This window comes from Puma concolor, chromosome B4 (assembly GCF_028749965.1).
Source record: "Puma concolor isolate L17-30 chromosome B4, mPumCon1.1.hap2, whole genome shotgun sequence".
Taxonomy (NCBI): Eukaryota; Metazoa; Chordata; class Mammalia; order Carnivora; family Felidae; genus Puma; species Puma concolor.
This window is the reverse complement of record NC_141673.1, coordinates 65,963,426-65,983,466: the sequence shown is the minus strand read 5'-3', so window position 1 is coordinate 65,983,466 and position 20,041 is coordinate 65,963,426. Positions and strand designations below refer to the sequence as shown.

At 57.0% G+C, this 20,041-nt stretch overlaps 2 protein-coding genes across 2 annotated transcripts; both read left to right on the top strand.

Moving 5' to 3' along the window:
- The first annotated feature begins 4,809 nt into the window (after positions 1–4,809).
- AQP5 (aquaporin 5) lies at positions 4,810–8,645 on the top strand. Its single transcript, XM_086713444.1, has 4 exons — positions 4,810–5,917; positions 6,986–7,150; positions 7,544–7,627; positions 8,392–8,645. The coding sequence occupies exons 1-4, from the start codon at positions 5,156–5,158 to the stop codon at positions 8,575–8,577; spliced, it is 1,197 nt and encodes a 398-aa protein (XP_086569570.1). The 5' UTR covers positions 4,810–5,155; the 3' UTR covers positions 8,578–8,645.
- Positions 8,646–14,498: 5,853 nt separating this feature from the next.
- AQP6 (aquaporin 6) lies at positions 14,499–19,415 on the top strand. The gene is made up of 5 exons (XM_086713443.1): positions 14,499–15,411; positions 15,517–16,055; positions 16,876–17,034; positions 17,293–17,373; positions 18,031–19,415. The coding sequence occupies exons 2-5, from the start codon at positions 15,693–15,695 to the stop codon at positions 18,241–18,243; spliced, it is 816 nt and encodes a 271-aa protein (XP_086569569.1). The 5' UTR covers positions 14,499–15,411; positions 15,517–15,692; the 3' UTR covers positions 18,244–19,415.
- The last annotated feature ends 626 nt before the right edge of the window (positions 19,416–20,041 follow it).

Here is a 20,041-nt window from a genome sequence, read left to right as displayed (position 1 = left end):
GCCCTGGGCCACAGGTGCTATGAAGATGATGTTCCAAACCCCAGACAGCTGGTGACAGCCACCTGGCTCACTACTCACTACCAGGGGAGGGCTTATATCAGAGACTAAAGAGCTAACCTCCAGGGCTGTACTCGTGGTAGCTGAGTGTCCTTGCTCTGGACATTCAAAGGCAGTAAGGCACTGAGCTGTGAGCCAAGCCTGAACGTGTCTCGGGCACCTCATCCCCACTCTACCTCACCCCAGCAGATCCCCCCGGAAGTTGCCAAGAATTTCTCTCTATGTCTATTCCACTTCCTGGATTGCACCTCCCCTAGAGCCAGATGTGACATCCCCACAAATTCCTGTCCTGATTGCTCAGATCGGGGTCACTAAGGTCAGAGGTCGAAGCAGGACTCAAAGTGATGAGGATGGAGGGGACCTGATGCCAACTGACCATCTCCTGTGTCCCAGCCAGTGTGTTGGGTGTTTTATATGCACTGGCTCATCTATTCCTCTTAAAACTTCAGGTGGGTTAGAGAAGAACAATGACTTCCAGCTACTCGGGCTTTTAACATTTCCGGCACAATCCCTATCATCTCCTGTGATTATCTCCCAACCCTGTGAGACAGGCGGAACAAATATCGTTCTTCCCATTCTATAGATTAAGGAACTGCATTTCAGAGACTGGTCTAAAGTCACACAGCTGAATGTAGTGGAGCCAAGGCTTGAACTCAGGCCTTCTTATTCAAAAGCCCATGGTCTGTCCCTGCAGAACTCACAGGAGACCAGGTCTGGTCTGAGGCAAGTCCTGGTTCCCTCTTGGGAGCCCCTGCGCCTGTCCAAGCCCAGCCCTCCATCTTGTGATGGACACGATCTCTTGGGGATGGCCACAGCAGGGTAGGGAGTAAAGGACAAAGAACACCAGGCTGGTTTCTGCCCTTAAAAAGCTCCCAGGCTGGAGGAGGATGGAGGTCAGACACACTCAGAACCAGACAGAGGCAGGGCACCATGGAGGCAGGTGGCTAGGCTTCCAGGTCCTCGAGCTGGGGACAGAGAGGGCTTTGAGCTAAAGGGAAAAGGTGGCTGACCACCAGGTCCCAGAAGCACCCATTCCCACATCCTCACTTTGTGCCTGCAAAATGTTGCCTTGACGTTGTCTTGTATCTTTAAGCTGTGATTCTGTATATATGCAGTGCCTCCCAGACAAGACTGTAAGCCCTTTGGGGGCAGGGCTCCTTCCGGCTCTTGGATGGTATTCTCCTATCTATCTTCCTTCCTCTGTCTTGTCTGGCACAGTGCACTGTAAATAGTAAGCACTCAATAAATGCTCATTTGCCAATAAGTGCTATTTCTTCCACAACTTAGAAATGGTCAATATCGTCCAAAGTGCCAGAAGACAGACTGGCGTCTCTCACGTGTCATGAGCTCCCCAGAGCTGCTGTTAGGTATGATCCAGAAGGAATTTCAATGCTGAATAAGCAACTCAACTGAGGTAGCCTGTGGTGGCAAATTCCCACAGCCAACCTGGCCAAAATGGGCACCCTGGGCTTTGTGACCCAGGTGGCACCATGGAGAGAGCACCGAGATACCGGCAAACTGTGTGTCCTTCAGAGAGAGCAAAGAACGGTCCCTTTTGGTCCCCTCGTGCTGGCTGTAGCATTGTGTCGGAAAGTCAAGACAGGGAGCTCCATGGTCTGGGACAACACCTAATACTCAACATGTCCGAAACTGACCTGCTCTGCTCCCCAGACCTGCTCCTCTCACCGTCCTTCCCATCTCAACGGATACATCTCTGTCTTTGAGCTGCACAGGCCAAAAAGCTCCAGTCACCTTGACTCCTTGTTCTCATATGCCACACGGGCTCCATCAGGGGATCCAGTCAGTGCTGCCTTTTTGAGGGATCCAGAATCCCATCCAGATCCCAGTCAGGTCCAGGGCACTGTCACCTCTCCCTGGATAGGAGCCTAACTGCTTTTATTCCTGTCCCTCTGGTCTCTTCTCAACACAACAGCAAAGGAGTTGCTGTTAAAAAAAAAAAAAAAAAAAAAAAAAAAAAAGTTAAAAAACTTTGTCAGACCACCTGGGTGGCTCAGTCAGCTAGGCGTCCGACTTCAGCTCAGGTCATGATCTCACGGTTTGTGAGTTCGAGCCCCACATGGGACTCTGCACTGACGATGCAAAGCCTGCTTCAGGTCCTTTGTCTCCCTCCCTCTCTCTCTGCCCCTCCCCTGCTCCCTCTCTCTCTCTTAGAAATAAACATTAAAAAAAAACCAAAAAAAAACCCCACTTTGTCAGACCATACCGGTCCTCAGCTCAGTGACTTCTTCCTTCTCTCCAGTGAAGCCTGCAGGCCTTTTGGTGGTGCACGGGTCTGCCCCCTCCGCCACCTCTGTGTTCACCTCCTTATGCTCTTCCAGTGTTCTCTCTGCTCCAGAAACCCTGGCTGTTCCCTCTGCCTGGAATGTTCTTCTCCCAGATATATGCCTGGATGTCCCCCTCTCCTCTTTCAAGTGCTTGCTCAGATGTCAGCCTCTCAATAAGACCTACACTGACACCCCACTGAAAATTTCAAGAAACCTTCACTCCCATCCCAGCCTGCCCAGCCCCCTTACCATATTCTGTGCTTCCATAGCACTTACCAGATTCTATCACACTATCTAATTTACATGTGTCCACTGTTTATCTGTCTCCTTTCACTAGAATGTTCGCTCCCGCAGGCAGTCAGGTAGTCTGCTAGCTCATGGCTATACCCCCAGTGCTTAGAACAGTGCCTGCTAAACAGCGACTGCTCAATAAGCCCTTGTGGAATGAATGAATGATTCTTCTCAACGCTGAGGAGTGGGTGGGGCCCCAGGGGCATATCTGCTGCCAGTTACCCTACCATTTCTACCTGTTCCAGGGAATACAGGGGTCCCTATATCGGGAGAGGAGGGAAGGGGGCTCTCCCTGAGAGATTCTAACTCTCCCTGCCGCACAGGGGGAGATCTATTTCCCAGCCCAGAGAGGTCGCGGAAAGCATCCCTCTGGGGCTGGCAAGGCAGGGCCCAAGTTCTCAGGGCAAAGACAATTCCAGGACCTAGTAACTATAGTAGTTTCTCGTGACAACCTTGGAACAGAGCAACCCTGATGTTTGGAGAGAGATGGACGGACCTCAGGCACAGGCCTTGGAAACGTGACCAGTTGTGCCCTCTGAGGCCTGGGGTGGGGGGTGGGGGATCATCAGGGTCATTTTTCCAGTCTGGGACAGGCCTGTCCTCAGCCCCAAACCCAGGTGAAAATCCAGGGCACAGCTGCTATGCTCTTCCAGGGGCAGGGCTCCAGGACGCATGGCAGAAAGGACAGAGAGACCTCTGCCTTCAGAGGAGAGAAGTGGAGGAGGAGCTGCTCTGGGAGGAAACACGGAACTGAGGAGGAACAATAGCGGGGTTTCTTTGGTCCCTGTTTTCTTTGGCCTCTTAGCTGCCACGGAGCCCAGAGCCCGCTCCTCCAGGTCTTTGGCTTTCCTCCGGGCCCCTCCCCCTCGTCCCCGCTGGACAGACTACCAGAAGGGTACCTGTTTTCTCCTTCTGCTGCACCCTCTGCATAGCTCCACACGGAGCCCTCGGGGGACTTGGAAAAGTATAGTCACATACACACACAACATGAGCAAACTCTACTGAGCCTTACTCAGTACTGGGCACTGGGCTGAGTGCTTCCCAAGGACGCCTGGTAGTAGCAGATGGTGGAGTCTTTAGTGGAACTCCTCTCCAGGGATCCTGGGGGTGGGCCCTTGCCCCTCCTCCAAACCCTGGAGGGCCCTCCAGCCTCATTCCCTACGTGCCTAACCCGAGACTGGGAAGGGGGAGGGGTGAGAGGGCCGGTGGAGAGCAGCTGGGAGCTCAGGGAGAAGGGATAAGGACAGGAGGAGGGGGTGGCAGCTGGAAGAAAGTGTCACCCAGTCCAGGGGTGGGAGGGCTGGAAAAGACCACACGTAATAGAGATGGACATGGAAACTGAGGTAGAGACAGAAGCAAAGAAAGTCACAAATTAAAAGGCAAAGGAAAATGAAACAGAAGAGATAGAAACAGAGGTGAAGAGAGACTGAGCCAGAGCCTAAGGCTAAGACTGTAAAAGGAAAGAAGAAGGGGGAAAGAAGGAAAACTGGAAGGAGAAAGACAGAGAGCGAGCCTAAGAGGCAGAGACTCAAATGAGACACAGGGACGAAGAGATCGTGAGGCAGACTGAGACACAGACGGAGAGAGGAAGAGACTGCCAGAGAGAGAAGGGCAGGTGGAGAGGCTGAAGAGACAGACAAGAAGTCTGAAAGACACAGACAGGTTTTGGAGGGAGAGACCGAAGGAGAACAAGAGCAGAGCAGAGATTGCAAGAGGGAGAGGAATCAAGACTGAGTGAGGGTTTGAAGGAAGAGAAGACCAAGAAGACAAAGGAGGAGGTGAGCAGCAGAGGAGGAGAGGGAAAACCTGGGATCCAGAGTAGGGGACTCCAGGAGGAAGGCAGGAGAGGCCAAGACCAGGCGCAGGAGGTCGGTGGTGCGCCAGCACCCCCCACCCCTAGTTCCAGGGGCTCGTCTCTGACCCAAAACAAAACCGAAGCCGGTCATGCTCCCTCCCGTCCCATGGACAAAGTGAACTCCCAGCTGCCACCCTCTTCGGGACTCACTGGAATCCCGAGTTCTGCACCCCCGGAGGGGCTGGCAGGGCTGCCCAGGAGAGGGTGCCTCCTGGGGCTACCGGGCGTCGAGGACTGCCAAGCGCAGGACAGGCTGGCACTGTGCCCGCTTTTCCCAAAACGCCCCCGCTCCAACCCGGGAAGCCAGCCTGGCCTGGCCAGGGAGAGGCCCACGACGGCCGGACCGCCCCGCACGGCCCAGCCCGGCCACCCGCCCCCGCCATCGCTGGGCAGGGAGCTGAGTGGAGCTGCCCTCTGGGGAATCGCATCATTCCAGCCCTGCCGGGAGTGAGGCCGGGTCAGGATGCCCGGGTCGCAGGAGGAAAAGGAGGAGCTGGACCCAGGACCCGAGGAGAAGAAAAGGGGAAGACCAAGGACGGAGATAGAAGTCCAGCGGAGGTAGACGGCCCAAGAACAGCCGGCCCGGCGAGACCGGAACCGGAGAAGTCTCGCAGGGAGCCGGCACAAGCAGCGCGGAGGAGAGCGCAGGAGCCGCCCGGGGCGCACCATGCGCGGGTCCCCCGCCACCCGGCCGGTTTACACGGCCGCCTGGGTCACGTGGCCCGGGCGGGTCCGCTGCGGCACCGGCGGGGGGGCGGGCGCCGGGCCGGGGGCTCGCCGGGCCCGGGGCAGCGGCGAGCCGGCGGTGGCCGCCAGGTTCCCTCCCTGCGCGCCGCGCTGCGCCCCGGGCGTGGGAGCCGCCCACTGCTCCCCCGCGCGCGCCCCCCCGCCGCGGGGCGCCCGCCCTCTATATAGCGCGCCCCTGCCGGGTCCGTGCCAGGCCGCTAGCCACGCAGTGGGCGCCGCAGAGCGCGCCGCGTCCGGGAGCCAGCCCCCCGCCCCCTGCGCCGCAGCCCCGACGGGCGTCCCCTGCCGCGGCCGCCGCCGCCAGGCCCCCGCGGCCACCATGAAGAAAGAGGTGTGCTCCGTGGCCTTCCTCAAGGCCGTGTTCGCGGAGTTCCTGGCCACCCTCATCTTCGTCTTCTTCGGCCTTGGCTCGGCCCTCAAGTGGCCGTCGGCGCTGCCCAGCATCCTGCAGATCTCGCTGGCCTTCGGCCTGGCCATAGGCACCCTGGCCCAGGCCCTGGGACCCGTGAGCGGAGGCCACATCAACCCCGCCATCACCCTGGCCCTCCTGGTGGGCAACCAGATCTCCCTGCTCCGGGCTGTCTTCTATGTGGTGGCCCAGCTGGTGGGTGCCATTGCCGGGGCCGGCATCCTCTATGGGCTGGCACCAATCAATGCCCGTGGCAATCTGGCCATCAACGCGGTGAGTGACCACGGGGCTAGGGTGGGGCAGGGACCCTGGGGTGGGCTCCTGACCAGGGCCGTAGAGCCCATCTTGAGGGTGGGTGCCACAAATGAGCCACTTACACCCTTGCCAGGAAGGGCAGAAAGATGAGTCTCCAGGCTGGTGTGTTTCCCTGTTCAGCCTCCCTGGTTCATGCCCCCCTCCCCTGCCCACTCCCCTCCTGCTGCTCTTCCTGGGAAGCCTCTCCTGTTGCCTGTTGTCCCTCCTTTCTTGCCGGAAACTTCTGGCTTTCTCGTGTCTCAAACCGGAGTTTTGCCTTCCCCTTGGGACCTTCCCTGCTCCTGTCCCGCTCCTTATTGTAGTGGTTTCGTGGAACCATCAGAAAGAGATGGGTTGTAATCCTGGCTTTTGGTGCCCCTGGCTCCTCTGGGTCTCATTTTTCTCAGCCATTACATGGGGGTGGTCATAACCCACCACAGCAAGTGCCAAGGGGATTACATTTAGAATCCATGCTTGGGAACCCCCTAATGTGGTGTCACTGCGTAGGGTCTGTTGAATATGGGCTCCTGCTCCCGGTCCCTGCCTCCACCCCCTCCCATAGCCCCAGATTCAGTCCCCATGTCCCATGCAAACTGGGTTCATTAATCAAACACAGAGGAGGATTTTCTCGACCATTGTCAAACTGTGAGTCAGCCCCACCGGAGAGACGGGTTTGAGGCTGGCACTGGCAGCGGGTCAGACACGGGCGGGAGGCAGGCAGGGGGTGCAGTCGGCAAACTGGGTAGCTGCCCACAGGAGGGAGGGTAAATGCCAGCTTGTGGGGGTTGGGACTGGGCAGAACCGTTGGCAGGAACTTGTCCAAGAAAGCCTCCCCTCACACTCTGCTCCTCGGCCACAGGCCTGTGCCCTAAGCTTTGCACACCCCGCGAAGTATATAATCTCTTCAGCAAATGACCTCTCCGTGCGCAAGGCTTGGCTTCCAGGTGCCCCGGCTGTCCGTGTCCGTGGAGGCGAAAAGTGCCATCCCCCAAGCCGCTGGCCATAGAGCTAGAAGGCAAGGGGTTCTAACCCACCCTCCCCTTTCAGCTCAACAACAACACAACACAGGGTCAAGCTATGGTGGTGGAGCTGATTCTGACTTTCCAGCTGGCGCTCTGCGTCTTCTCCTCCACGGACTCCCGCCGCACCAGTCCTGTGGGCTCTCCAGCCCTGTCCATCGGCCTGTCTGTCACACTGGGCCACCTCGTGGGGGTGAGCAATGCTGCCACTTGGCTGGGTTGTGGGGAGCCCCTCAGGCAAATAACAGGGCCCTCGCGCAACATCCCAGCAGTTAAGGCCTAGAGTGGGGCGGCCGTACCCCGTCCCAGGCTGGATGCCCCCAAATCTTCTCTAGCCTGAGGAAAGATGGGAGTAAGTGGGAGTTGGGGTGGAGGCAGGAAATCAAGTCCAAGCACAGGACTTGAGAAGAAAGAGTGGCGCATAGGGAGGGACCTGTGGAGGGAGAGGTCACCAGCCTAGGAACCAGGAGACTTGAGTCAGAGACCTGGTTGAGCCCCTGAACTTCTGGGTGACCCTGGGAGAGACCAGGCCTTTAAGAGTGGACAAGCATGTTGCCCTCCTCACCACCTGCCTCTCTCTGTCCAGATCTACTTCACTGGCTGCTCCATGAACCCAGCCCGCTCTTTCGGCCCCGCAGTGGTCATGAAGCGCTTCAGCCCCGCTCACTGGGTGAGTCTGGGCCCTCCCCTGGCTCCCTGGCAATGAGAGCCTGAAAACCTGGCCAGGAGCTCCCAGGACTGTCTGGATGCTGTGGGCCCAGAGCTTGGGGATGGCCCTGGGAGGTGTGGCTGGAGAAAGGACGGGATACAGAAGGGGATGGGATGCAGCCAGCACAAGGACCGGGGTAGCTTGGGGACTATGTGTGTCTGTCCCTCTAGGGAAGGCAAGTTCTGCTCCTCTGTGTTGATCTCTGAGGATTTTGTGTTTGTCCTTCTGGGGTGGGGCATGGAAGGTGGCATATCTGTGTGTCCTCTCTGATGTTTTATTTATCTGCTCCTGTTGAGGGGTTGAGAGAGTCTTCCCTCCTGTGGGCCTGTCCCTCTGGACAATCTATCTGAGAACTCACGTTCCCTCTCTTCAGGGTCTCTCTCCCTATGTGGAAGGGAGAGTTCTGTTGTCTCTCCGAGGATCTATATGTCTGTTTCCTCTGAAGGGTCATTTGTCTCTCTTTAGGGTGAGGTTGGGGGGGGGGGGTGATCTGTCTCCTTTGAGGATCTGAGTGTCTGTGGTCCATGTCCCTGTCCCTGGAGAATAGGGTATCAGCGTATCTGTTCCTGAGTCAGGAGACAGTCTCTCGCTCTGGAGGTCTGGAACTCTGTACATCCATCTTCTCTGAGGGCCCATGGGTCTGTCCTCTGCAGGGGGAGCTGTGGGTCTCTGAGGCCTGAGATTCAGCTCCCTGATGCTGCCCTTCCCGCCCTCCCCCCCGCCAGGTTTTCTGGGTAGGGCCCATTGTGGGGGCCATCCTGGCTGCCATCCTCTACTTCTACCTGCTCTTCCCCAACTCCCTGAGCCTGAGCGAGCGCGTGGCCGTCGTCAAGGGCACGTATGAGCCTGAGGAGGACTGGGAGGAACAGCGAGAGGAGCGAAAGAAGACCATGGAGCTGACCGCCCGCTGACCAGTGTCAGGCACGGGCCAGACCCTCAGCCCCTGAACCTCAGGGGAAAAAAAAAAAAAAAAAAAAAAATATATATATATATATATATATATATATATATATATATATATGACAGCAAAGCTTCCTTCCCCCACCGCTGGGTCCTCTGGGCTGGGTTGGAGGTGCTGGCTCCCCCAGCTTCACAGTTAGGGATGGGACCAGGAACCCATGATGGGACTCGGGCAGGGGCAGGGGCCAGGGACTGGGGCCTGATGGGGAAGGGTCTCTCTGGGACAGGGCAGACTGCTGCCCTGAGGTCAGACCTCAGAGACTGTGAAAGTACCACCAAGCTTACAGGCTTCCCCGGGGCCAGGCCAGGAAGAGGGGGGGTGGCCTGCAGTGTGCAAGCCCCCACCCTCCTCCACCCCTCCTCAAGAACCGGAGGGGTCCTAGTCCCTAGGACAGCAAAGGCCGCCCCTCCCCAGATTGCCTTAGGAGGGAGACAGACCGGTTCATTCAATGCTGCCTTATTTATTTCTGCTCAAGAATGCACGGGGCAGGGCTGCTGGTGTTTGGGGTAGGGGCTTCCCAATAAACCACTGACGTTGATGTTCTCCCTCATCTCTCCCCAGAGCCTCTCTTTGGGACGCCTCTGTCCCTCTGGACAATCTGTCTCCTCTTCATCATCCCCTACACTCCCCATGATCTCCACAGTTCTCCACAGGGAAACAGAGGCCAGGGGAGGCTTAGAGAGTCATAGAGACGAGGTCAGGAAGAGAGAGGATGAGGGAGAGAGACCAAATATGGAAATAGAGCAAGAGGTCAGGAGCGAGGCGTGAGAGCAGAGGAGGGGTCCTCACCAAGCCACCCGCCTGCTTGCCCCTCCCATCTCAGCTATGTCAAGTCTGGGCCACTTGAGGAGGGCCTGGCACTGGGGCCAGGGAGTGCCAGGCCGGGGAGAGGAGAAGTGAACTAGCCAGCAGCCCCTTGAGATGCCAAGGGGGTGATCGGCCAGGTCTGTCATCACGGAGGAGGCACAGCCCTGGACTCCCCTCTGTACACCTCACTGTTCCAAAAAGGTGCCATGCTGGGAGCCTGCAGTCAGAGGGAAAAACCCCCTGTCCGCCCCACACACATACCCAGAAGCCACAGCCAGTCCAGCCTTTTCCTGGGCCTCCTCTCTCCTGCCTCTGCCAGCCACTGTTCCCACCATCTTCCCCAGTAGGCCTGTAGCTCTGCTCTTATCTGGCCTGTCCCCTTGTCACTGACACTCTTTAGGCAGCCGCCTTAAATTCACTGAGTCTCCATCTCTTCAGCTATAAAACAAGGTTTAAAAATGCTTCCCTCACAGGGTTGCTGTGGGAATGGTCTAAGATGAAGGGAGTGAGATTCCTGGGACCATTCGGCTCTCTGTGGGAAAAATAGTGGAAGTCGTGCAGATGAGCAGCTCGGGACACAGTCCTGCGTCATAGTTAAGGAGTGTGGCTTGGAGCTCAAATCCTGCTTTGCAACTTTGGGTAACACAGGCTGAGTTTTAATTACCTCATCTGTAACATGGGCATACTTGTACCCACCTCATAGATTGTTCTGAGCACTAAATGAGACAGTAGATGGAAGGAAAACGCTGGTGCAAACAGGACCAGGCACCTCAGAGTCAGTGCTCAATAAACTAATGCGAAAAGAAACCAGTGCATACACATCTGGGACCCCAGCCACACCCTGGTTCTGGGCCTCTGCTCTCCTGCAGGTGTTTGAACCCGAGTTCCTGGTTCTCTCTGGAATGGACACCTCTCCCCGTGGTCTTCAGTTTTGCCTCGGAAGAGGAGGGGGCAGTAGGGCCAGGAGATGGACTGAGAAGGGGTGGGAGAAGCGAAGGACCCTGGCTGGCCAGCGGCAGCCCCAGGGACCGTGGGTGAGGAGGAGCAGACTTCCCAGCCCTCACCTACCTCATCCGACCCCTGGCCCCTACCCTGGAGCCAGGCCGCAAATGCCCGCTCCGACCAGCAGGGGGGGACCTCGTCCACCGAATCCGCTGCTGCTAGGCTTCCTCTAACACAAGTCCTGGGTCCCGGCTCTAGCCACATGGGAGTACGGGCCTGGGTCGCCTAAGCCACCAGGAAGCAGCTGCCCCCAATCCACTATAGAGGTGGAGGAGAGGGGGTGCAGAAGGGAGAGGATCCCTTCCCCTCTAGTCCCCACATGACTCAGGTACAGGCACAGACACGACTGGGAGGCTGGCCTCTCCCTCCAGCGCAGCGACCTGCGTTCCTTTTCTGGATGGGCCCCAGGGGGAGCATAAGGAGGTGAACGGTGGGCCTATGGGAGACAGATCTTCAGGGGTGGGTGGGGCACCCACCTGGCCTGGCCAGAGGACGAGAGGGGTCCAAGGCCTTTGGGCGGACAAGTTGCAGCGGCGGGCTGTTTGGCCAGCAGAGGGCGCTGTGTTCCTTGGTGTGTGATCCGCGCGGCTGGGTCCGGAGTCCACAGAAGCCTGCGCACACATGAACACGCACACAGTAACCCCGCGCGTCTACGCTGACCTTCACTTGTACCCAAGGGGCTGTGTCTTCTCGGCATTGACTGCTCCGTGTGTGCGTGTGTGTGTGTGTGTGAGAGAGAGAGAGAGAGAGAGAAAGAGAAAGAGCCACATCAACCCACTTCCATTCTGTCACAGGGCTGGTGAGGACCAGATCTAGGAGCCTGGCTCCCTGTGTTCTCAGAGGAGCATATGTGTGCATCACACCCAAGCACACACATGCTCAGTCACCCCTGACCCTCTGCTCCACCTAGAAATGGAACCTGGGAAGAGCCTTGATTCCTCCCCCTCTCTGCCCAGGGGCTGCTGGTTTTCACCAGGTAGGAAGGTGGACTTGGGGACACAATGGGGAGACGGAGGAGGGCTGAGTGTAAAGGCAGAGAAAGGACGTAAGGCTGGCTGTCTAGGGAGGTGGACAGGACGAGGGGTTGAGGAGAGGGTTGGCTCTCGGAGCCTCAGCTTCCTCGGTCAGGTGTGGATGAGGCCTCCACAATTCGGGAGGATTGGTGAGACGACGCGAGGGAAGCTGCCTTGAACCCTTCCCTTTCTGGAGGGCTTTCGTTCTCCCTGCTCTCCCAGTACGTCCCTCCTTCCCCTCCCTTTTGCTCCCTCTCCATTCCCCAAGCTGAGAGGACCTCGGTCAGAGCTCACACTGCCCCTTGTGCACATGCACCTACACACACCCCGCTCCCCGACAGACACAGCCACCCCAGCGGGCTGGGGCGCCCAGAGACAGGGCTCTAGGAGGCTAAAAGCACACGGCCACCTGACAGGCATCTGTAGGCAGCCAGGTGTGGGGCCTTGGCAAAAAGCCTCTGAGCATAAGGGACCTCAGAGCTTAGCAGTAGAGCCCAGGACTGGCGGGGTCTGGGGAGGAGCTGGCGTGGGAGCAAGCCCTGGCCAAGGCTCACTTGGCCTCAGGGGCTGAAGGACCTTGTTCTGGGCCAGACAGGGCCACAGGAGGCTCAGCTCTAGGCCAGCTGGAGACAAGAGCTGCTCTTGTACTTGACTCTCTCAGCCTCCAGGGCCCAGAGCAGGAGCCACTAGCCCTGGAACTGCCACAGCAGCCAGGACCCCTCCCAGCCCAGCTCAGTCCTCACACCCCTCTCACTGGAGAGGTGAGGGGAGCAGCAATCCTAACAGCCAAAATTTTCTGGCTCAGAGACACTCTTCTGGTGTCAGCACATTTACCCCTGATGACACGTGGGGAAGTGGGAATTGTCTCCATTTAAAAAAGGGGAAACCGAGCTCACAGAAGTTACATATTGGTCAGGGGTGAAGTATACACGGCAGTGTGCAATTGCTTTTGCTTGTCTTATCTTATCGAAGGCTCTAAACAGACAGGCATTAGTGCTGCTTGGTGGACAGGTGCAGAAAGCGAAGCTAGGTAAGGTGTCGGGAAGCCCTTTGAGGCCCTGTCTGCGGGGAGGGAGAGAGAGAGATGCCCTTGAGGTTCCCTAGGACAGCCCCTAGGCAGAGAACCTACCGAGCTAGGGAGGAATGTCACCTACACTACCCCTGTGGCCACATTCCTTCATTTCTCGAGCATTTATTGAAGGCCTCTTTTATACCAGGCAAGCATGGGAGTTTGCACTGGAACAGGGGAGGCACTAAGGAGGTCGAAGCCAGAAGTAGCCACTGGCTGGAGGGGAATATCAGGGCAGGCTTCAGGGTGGAACTAGACCTGAGCAAAGTCTTGAAAGGGAGACAAAGAGGAAAAGGCATAAGAAGTCAATGGTCTCTGTACTACAGGATTTTCTAGGCCTGTTATCAAGAAGCATCCAGGAGAGGGAGAAGTGAAAACCCCAGAGGAGACTGGAACCAGCCCTGAGAGGGTGTCTTTCACTCAAAGGGAGTCAGGAGCACAAGGAGGGGCCCCCCCGACTGGATGCAAGAGAAGGGCTGCCTCTTCTTCAGGGCCCGAGGGAAGCTGGTGAGGGCACGGGGCAGTGGCAGGTGAGTTTGTGGCTGGCAGGAAGGATGGGAAGAAGTCTTGCCTGCGAGTGTCTCTTTCCAGGTGGGACAGGAGGCAAGCTGATCCTCTGGAAGAAAGCTGGAATGGGGGCACTTGGAGAGCTTGGGCAAGGTTGGAAGTAAGCCTTAGAAGAATGGGGAGCGAGCGAGCAGACTGAGGATGGCATAAGGATTGCTGAGCAGATCGGCGGCCCCTGCTGAGGCCAGAGACCATGGACTTGTCATGGCAGCAGTCTGCACGGATGGGCAAGTTTCTCCAGCAGTGCTCAGCAGTGCAGATCAAGGCAAAGAGCTGTGGAGGAGAATGAAATGGGAGAGATGCAGGAGGTGAGGCAAAGAGAACAGGGAGCCAGGATGGTGGGGCGCTGACCACCTGGGGATCCGGCGGGGGGGGGGGGGGGGGGAGGTGGGGTGAGGGGGGAGGCCAGGAAGGCTGGAAGCACAGAGAGGGAATGAGGGAGGCATTTTACAGGGACTGAGATGGGAGAGGGTGGATGGACAGAACCTATAATTAGAGCTGGATGTTCCCCTGGAAGATTTCAGAGGGTTCGATCCCAGGTGAGACAGGTATGAGGCCGTAAGAATAAGCTGGCTGAGATGAAGTAGATATGAAAGTCACCTGCCTCCAGGAGGTCAGGAAGCTTTTATTCGTCCATTTGTTCACTCAACAAATATTTACTGAGCACCAACTATGGCTAATCCCTGTGCATAGCACTGTATGTGGGGATGAGCGAAATTTGGCTCCTGCTCCCTGAGGGACTCACTGCCTCATTAAGGAGGCACATTAACACCATGACAGCACTCTGTGGTGACTGGAGTGTATGAAAATGCCCAGGTGCGGTGGGAGTACGCAGAGGGGTCCTCCCTCACCCAGGAAAGGAGGTGACACTGAAGTTGAGCCTTAGGGATGAGTTAGGAGTTACCCAAGCAAAGGACGTAGGAAGGGCTCTCTGAGAAGAAGACAGGGCATCCGCCAAGGAAAGACCAGCAACGGAGTGTTCCAGAACCACTGGCCCTTTGGTGAGGCCACCGGGTAAAGGACAAAGCGGGGAGCGGGGAGAGGTGAGGTAGGAGGAGCAGGATCCCAGAGGACCTTGTAGGCCAGGCATGAGGGACGCTTTGAAGGGATTTTAGCAGAGGAACAGCAGGATCAGATTTGCATTTTAGAAAGATCACTCAGGCTGCAGTGTGGATAATTGATTGGAGCTGAGTGAGGGAGCAGACAGAGAGAATGGTTAAAGGCCGCAGGGCAGCAGGGGTGGCAAAAAGAGGGCACAGTCGAGAAATATTTAGGATTCAAAATCAGCAGGATTTGATGCCACTATTGGTTGGGGGCAGGAGGGAGAGGAGGGTCAAGGATGCTTCCCAGGTGCCCCCAACAGAGCTGGAGAAAACAGGAATAGTGCATTTGGGGGGGGGGGGGTGGGCACAGAGAGAGATGAGGGTCTCCTTCTGAGACAGGCTGCATTTGAGGAGCCTAAGGACAACTGGGGGATATCAACTGAGCAGGGAGATTTGGCCAGGGGCAAGGGCAGGGCACACCCTGTGGTTAAAAGATGAAAACTGTTATCTTAACAGCCACAACGATTCTTCTTAGGGAGAGAAGCAGCACCTTTGTTTGAGAAAATACCTCGACATGCTGCTGGGGTTAAAAGGGAAGAGCCTAGGGCATGGGTGACCTCAGGGCCAGCATTGCCACAAAAAGGGTTCGGCTGCCCTGTGAGAGGCTTGAGCAGAATTGTTCAGGCCCCTGAGAAGGAGGAGCGCAGAATAGTGGAGGGGAAAGGGGCTGAAAGGGAGGGGGTGGGCAAGGGAGACAGAAAGGGGCACGGACAATGCAGTGAAGGACCAGTGGAAATTCCCAGCTGGCAGGGGAAATTCTCCACTGCCATGCGTGTCGTCTCATTAGCTGTGGAATAAACCCCTCCTCCCTCTGTCCCCTCTGCACCCACACAGGCCCATGTCCTTAGTAAAGTTGACTCTATTCACATCTGCTTTCTACGAGTAGGGGTTTGGGTGGGAAAGGGGGAAAGAGCTTCATTTCACATCTGGGTTTATGGGGCATAGAATAGTGTGAGCCCATCTGGAGGCAGAGCCTGCAGGCAGAGGGGACCGGGACAACAGGAGCCTCTGAAGCAGGCCTTGGACTTGGGGACCTGGCGAGCTTGCTGCCTCTGAGCTGACATCGGGATGTGAGCACCCTGGAATCCCATGCCCACCATGACTCCTGTACCTGCCACCCTTAGGCCAGGCCTGTGCCTGCAGCAGAGTGAGGCCCGTCCAGCTTGGAAACCTGGAGGTTCCAGCTCAGCACCTGGAGGCCGCCCCCCTCCCCCAGCTGTCAGGTGAGCTCAGGGTGGGGCAAGCGTGTGAGCACCACTCCTTATATGAGCCCCGCACCTCCCACCCACCCAGACACACATAATCCTGTGCGCCTGCTCCCTGCACAGTCTGACCAGGTGGGGGCCAGAGGACTTTCAACACAGTGAGACAGCCAGAGCAGGCCAGAGGCAAGAGACCCCAGGAGACAGCGAAGATCAGAGGCAAGAGGCCCCAGGAGTAGAGGCGGCAGCCGAAGCAGCAGAACCAGGACACCGTGTGGCCAGGCGGGTGAGGCTTGGCCAGGATGCTGCTGGGCCAGCTCTGGAGAGCTATCAGCAAGGAGCTGTTTGCTGAGTTCCTGGCCACAGGGCTGTACGTGTTCTTCGGTGTGGGCTCCAGTCTGCCCTGGCCCTCGGCGCGTCCCACCATGCTACAGACCGCCATCACCTTCAACCTGGTCACGGCCGTGGCTGTGCAGGTCACCTGGAAGGCCAGCGGGGCCCACATCAACCCTGCTGTGACGCTGGCCTTCCTCGTGAGCTCCCAAATCTCCCTGCCCCGTGCCGTGGCCTATGTGGCTGCTCAGCTGACGGGGGCCATTGTGGGGGCCTCAGTGCTTTATGCGGTCATACCAGGAGACATCCAAGAGACCCTTGGGATTAACATGGTAGGTGCAGGGAGGGTCACCCGGCAGGGCCAGAAAAGGGATGCCCACACAGGTGGTAAGGGTGGAGGACCAGGCCTGAGGAGAGGGGACAGGGAGGTGATAACTTGACCACGTGCTCCTTACCTGCTCTCGGCTGGGCCCTGGGACCCAGGGGAACCAGACTGTGGCCTTAGTGCAGGCAGAGCAGGAGTGGGGTTATGGTACGAGGAACAGGTAGAACAGAGAGAAGCTGCAACTAAGGAGTAAGAGTCAGGGAAGGACCAGGCATTTAAGAGGCAGGGTAGCAAAGGTGGCGGGGGGGGGGGGGGGGGAGGGCTGTGGGTAATGCAGGAGACCTGGCATGCCCTTCTTCTCTCCAGGTCCGCCCCATGTGCCCTGCTCCTCTGTGTTCCCATGTTCCTCCTTCCTCAGCACCCTGAGGCCTCACTCCTCCAGATTCCCCTAATCATCTATCCTTCCACCTACTTCCCCAAGTCTCCTCCTTCCACTCCTACCCACGGTCTCCTCCCAGGCTGCTTGAAAACATGCACCCCAGCTGCTCTGAGCCTTCCCTTCCCCACCAGTCCTGAGCCTGTCGCCAGCTACTGGCCTCAACAAACCGGTGGGCTAGGAGGGGGTGCGACGCGTTTCTGCAGGCAGCAAATGTCCAGGGCTGACCCGAACTCTACTGCACAGCTGTCCCCGATCCTTCATCTCCTTAAGTCCTGGACTTGGTGGTGGTGAGGCATCACCTCCTCACAGTGAGGCAATGAGGTCCAATGGGGTCGCCAGCCCCTGGCAGAGCCCCCTTCGCCTCCAGCGTAGCCTCCTCCTCACCCAGGTCCAGAGCAACGTCTCAACTGGCCAGGCCGTGGCAGTGGAGCTGGTTCTGACCCTGCAGTTGGTGCTCTGTGTTTTTGCTTCCACCAACAACCGTCAAGCATCTGGCTCCCCAGCTATCGTGATTGGGATCTCTGTGGCATTGGGCCATCTCATTGGGGTAAGAGGCAAAGAGGGCACTGTGTGTATGCACACACTGATCCCTCCTTGGGGAGACTGCAGAGGCCCTGAAGGCCAGGAAGTGTCCCTCCCTGAGCCCCTAATGCGTTGGGCCGAGGCTGTGTTCCCACAGTCCGGGCCCAGGATACGGCAGTGCCCAAGGCGGGTGCCGGGGCTCTAAGCCAGGGCAGAGGAGGCTGTCCCCTCCCAGGCCTGCTTTAAGCCTCCTCACACCACAAACCTCCACTTGCCCCTCCAGATCTACTTCACCGGCTGCTCCATGAACCCGGCCCGCTCCTTTGGCCCCGCCATCGTGGTTGGGAAGTTCACGGTCCACTGGGTGAGAGCCTGTACTGGCAGCCATTAGGTGGGGAGAGCCTGAGCAGGGGAGATAGGGATTGTGGCTTTCACCAGCAGTGGGTCCACAGGGACTTGGGGAGACAAGGCCCCCTACCACAGGCCATCTTGACCCCCAGAGGAGGTTTCCCTAAGCTCAGAAGACAAAAGCGAGTATCCTGGCTTGTAGTTCCTGTCTTTCCAGCTTCAATAGTCCAGAGTACCCAGTGGAATGTCCATAAATGGGCCAGGACAGGAGATGCAGCCTTGGCCCAGGCCTTAAGTCCTGGCTGTTTCCTTATTCACTTTCTCCAGCTGGACCAGTTTCCAAACTTGGATAAAGAAAAAGACAAACAGAAATAGACACACACACCAGCAGAGACAGGAACAGCACTAGCCAGGGCTTCTGGTTGGAACACGGGAGGGGAGAGGAGGGAAACAGAGTGGTGAGGAGACTGGGCCCGCCCTATTGAAGGCAAGGTCACCTCACCTGCAGGGACCTGAAAGGCAGAACACCTGCTTCTCAATTTTGTCAACTTGCAGCAGCTTGAGGGGTCCCAGACGACGGAGCCAACACTAGGGAGGCGGGCAGGGATCCCAAAACTACCCTATGATCCTCATAGCTCCTGACTGGGGCACCTACTTCTCTCTGCTTTTGCAGATCTTCTGGGTGGGACCCCTGACAGGAGCTGTCCTGGCTTCGCTGATCTACAACTTTATCCTGTTCCCTGACACCAGAACCATGGCCCAGCGACTGGTCATCCTCATGGGCACTGAAGAAGTGGAGAAAATGACAGGGGTGGAGCCCGAGAAGAAAGAATCCCAGTGCAGTTCAGGGGATACTGAAATGGGGAATGCATGTCAGGTGGTATAGAACTTGGCCCCCACCTTCCGGCTTCTGAGAGGCGCCCTTTAGGTGGGTAGCATGCATCGTAGAACTAGACTTCAGGTTTTACAAGGAAAGCGGGGTTGGGGGTGGATGAGGGCAGGAAAGATGGGGAGGCTTGGCCTCTTGTCCTAACAGGGTGGGCAGGGAATGCCACTCCCTATCCCTGGCATTATATTTCTGGATAGAAAGAATCTGGGGAGCAAATCTGTTCAGTTTCCTCCTCCTACATCTCTTAATGGGACAGAGCAGAAGGAGGCAGGGGAATTCATGACTGTCTTCCCCTTCTCTCATCCATCTGGACTCTAGTGGGCATCCTGGGCCTCCAGACCCCCTTGTCTTGGGTATTGGAGCCCAGACAGCCACTCAGCTTAGACACTAAGAGATGTAGAGACCTCGGGGAGCCCCAACTTCTCACCCCACCCTTGGGGGGGAGAGCCAGACTTCCCAGAAGAATCAGGCCCCAGGACAGTCTCTGAGCTCCTCAAAGGTATATCTCTGCTCTTGGGTATGGTTTGGGGGCTAGGCACCTGCCCTCAGTGTGGGGGCTTCCTGAGGATAGAGACAGCCCTTCCAATAGATCTTCATTCCTCACCCCTCCAAATGCTCAGGAGAGGACCCCATCCTTGGGAAGCGCTGACACAAAGAGGAGCCTTTTCTAGGGCTGGCAGAGGGGCAGCATATAGGCAAGGGAGGTTTGGGCCAAACAGGCCTTTTCCAGGTGTTTGCCCACCTTCCATCCCCCATCCCCATTCATGGGAGCAATCCAGAGAGGAGGGAAGTCCCTATCCCAGCCCCCAGCCCATGACCTGGGCCACAAGCTGTCTCCAGCCTCATTCTCAGTTCTACCAAGATCCTCAAAAAGCTATTAAGTCCAAGGATGGTAAGAACTCAGGAATGACCCAAGAAACCAAGATTTGCCTTCAGTGCCTCTGAAGGACTCCTAGGTCTCAATTGGTTTGCTAATATTTACAAGCTGCTGTAAACATACTCTCCCCATGACTTGGGGTCCTACCTGGATCTTGGCTTCCCCAGCTATAAAATGGGCATAGTCCTCCCCCAGGGCCTGCTGTGAAAACAAGAGATTGGAAAATGTTTTTGGAAGTTAAAATGCTTAAAAAACAAACAATAAATGATGATTATTGTAGCTGTTACTGTAATTATCGGGTTTGAATACAATTGCTTTTGGTAATGGGAGGGAGGAAGAAAGAAGAGAGATGGGGGGATGATAGGGAGGGAAAAGAGAGTACATTTTTCTCCTTTCATCTGTTCCACTTACACGGGGCCCTGCCTCCTTCTCTCCTGGGTCTGCTGACCTGGGAGCTTTGTGTGTGTGTGTGGAGGGGGGGTGAGGGGGGACACCGGAACAAAGAGACAAGCCAATAAAAGTCAGTTCTTCTCATCTCTATGGTGCTCATCACCATGGTACCCTGAGATACAGCAACCAAATCCATAAAAAAGATAGGTCCTTTTCCATGATGTCTCCAAAGGCGCTGGGGATGGGAGGGGCTACCAAAGTCTTTCAAGGGCAGGGTGACAGAACAAGAGCTGAGTCCCCAAGTGCTTGTGGCCACAGCGGCCGTGTTCAGCGTTCTATAATATTGTCAGTGCAGAATACTATTCACACCTCTCCAAGCCGGGCCCCACTCATCCATCTTCACAATCTCTCAGAGCCCAGAGGCTTCTCGTGCCCTTTCATAAGCAGGGACAGCTGGGTGTGTGTGTGTGTGTGTGTGTGTGTGTGTGTGCGCGCGCGCACACGCGCGTATAGAGGATGTAATTGACT

Bases quoted from the DNA above. Each gene is read 5' to 3' on its own strand.
- AQP6 (XM_086713443.1), top strand. From the start codon at position 15,693: ATGCTGCTGGGCCAGCTCTGGAGAGCTATCAGCAAGGAGCTGTTTGCT. The intron at 17,035-17,292 runs GTAAGAGGCAAA...TTGCCCCTCCAG, and splicing joins CATTGGGCCATCTCATTGGG to ATCTACTTCACCGGCTGCTC. The intron at 17,374-18,030 runs GTGAGAGCCTGT...CTGCTTTTGCAG, and splicing joins GGAAGTTCACGGTCCACTGG to ATCTTCTGGGTGGGACCCCT.
- AQP5 (XM_086713444.1), top strand. From the start codon at position 5,156: ATGCGCGGGTCCCCCGCCACCCGGCCGGTTTACACGGCCGCCTGGGTC. The intron at 5,918-6,985 runs GTGAGTGACCAC...CTCCCCTTTCAG, and splicing joins GCAATCTGGCCATCAACGCG to CTCAACAACAACACAACACA. The intron at 7,151-7,543 runs GTGAGCAATGCT...CTCTCTGTCCAG, and splicing joins CACTGGGCCACCTCGTGGGG to ATCTACTTCACTGGCTGCTC.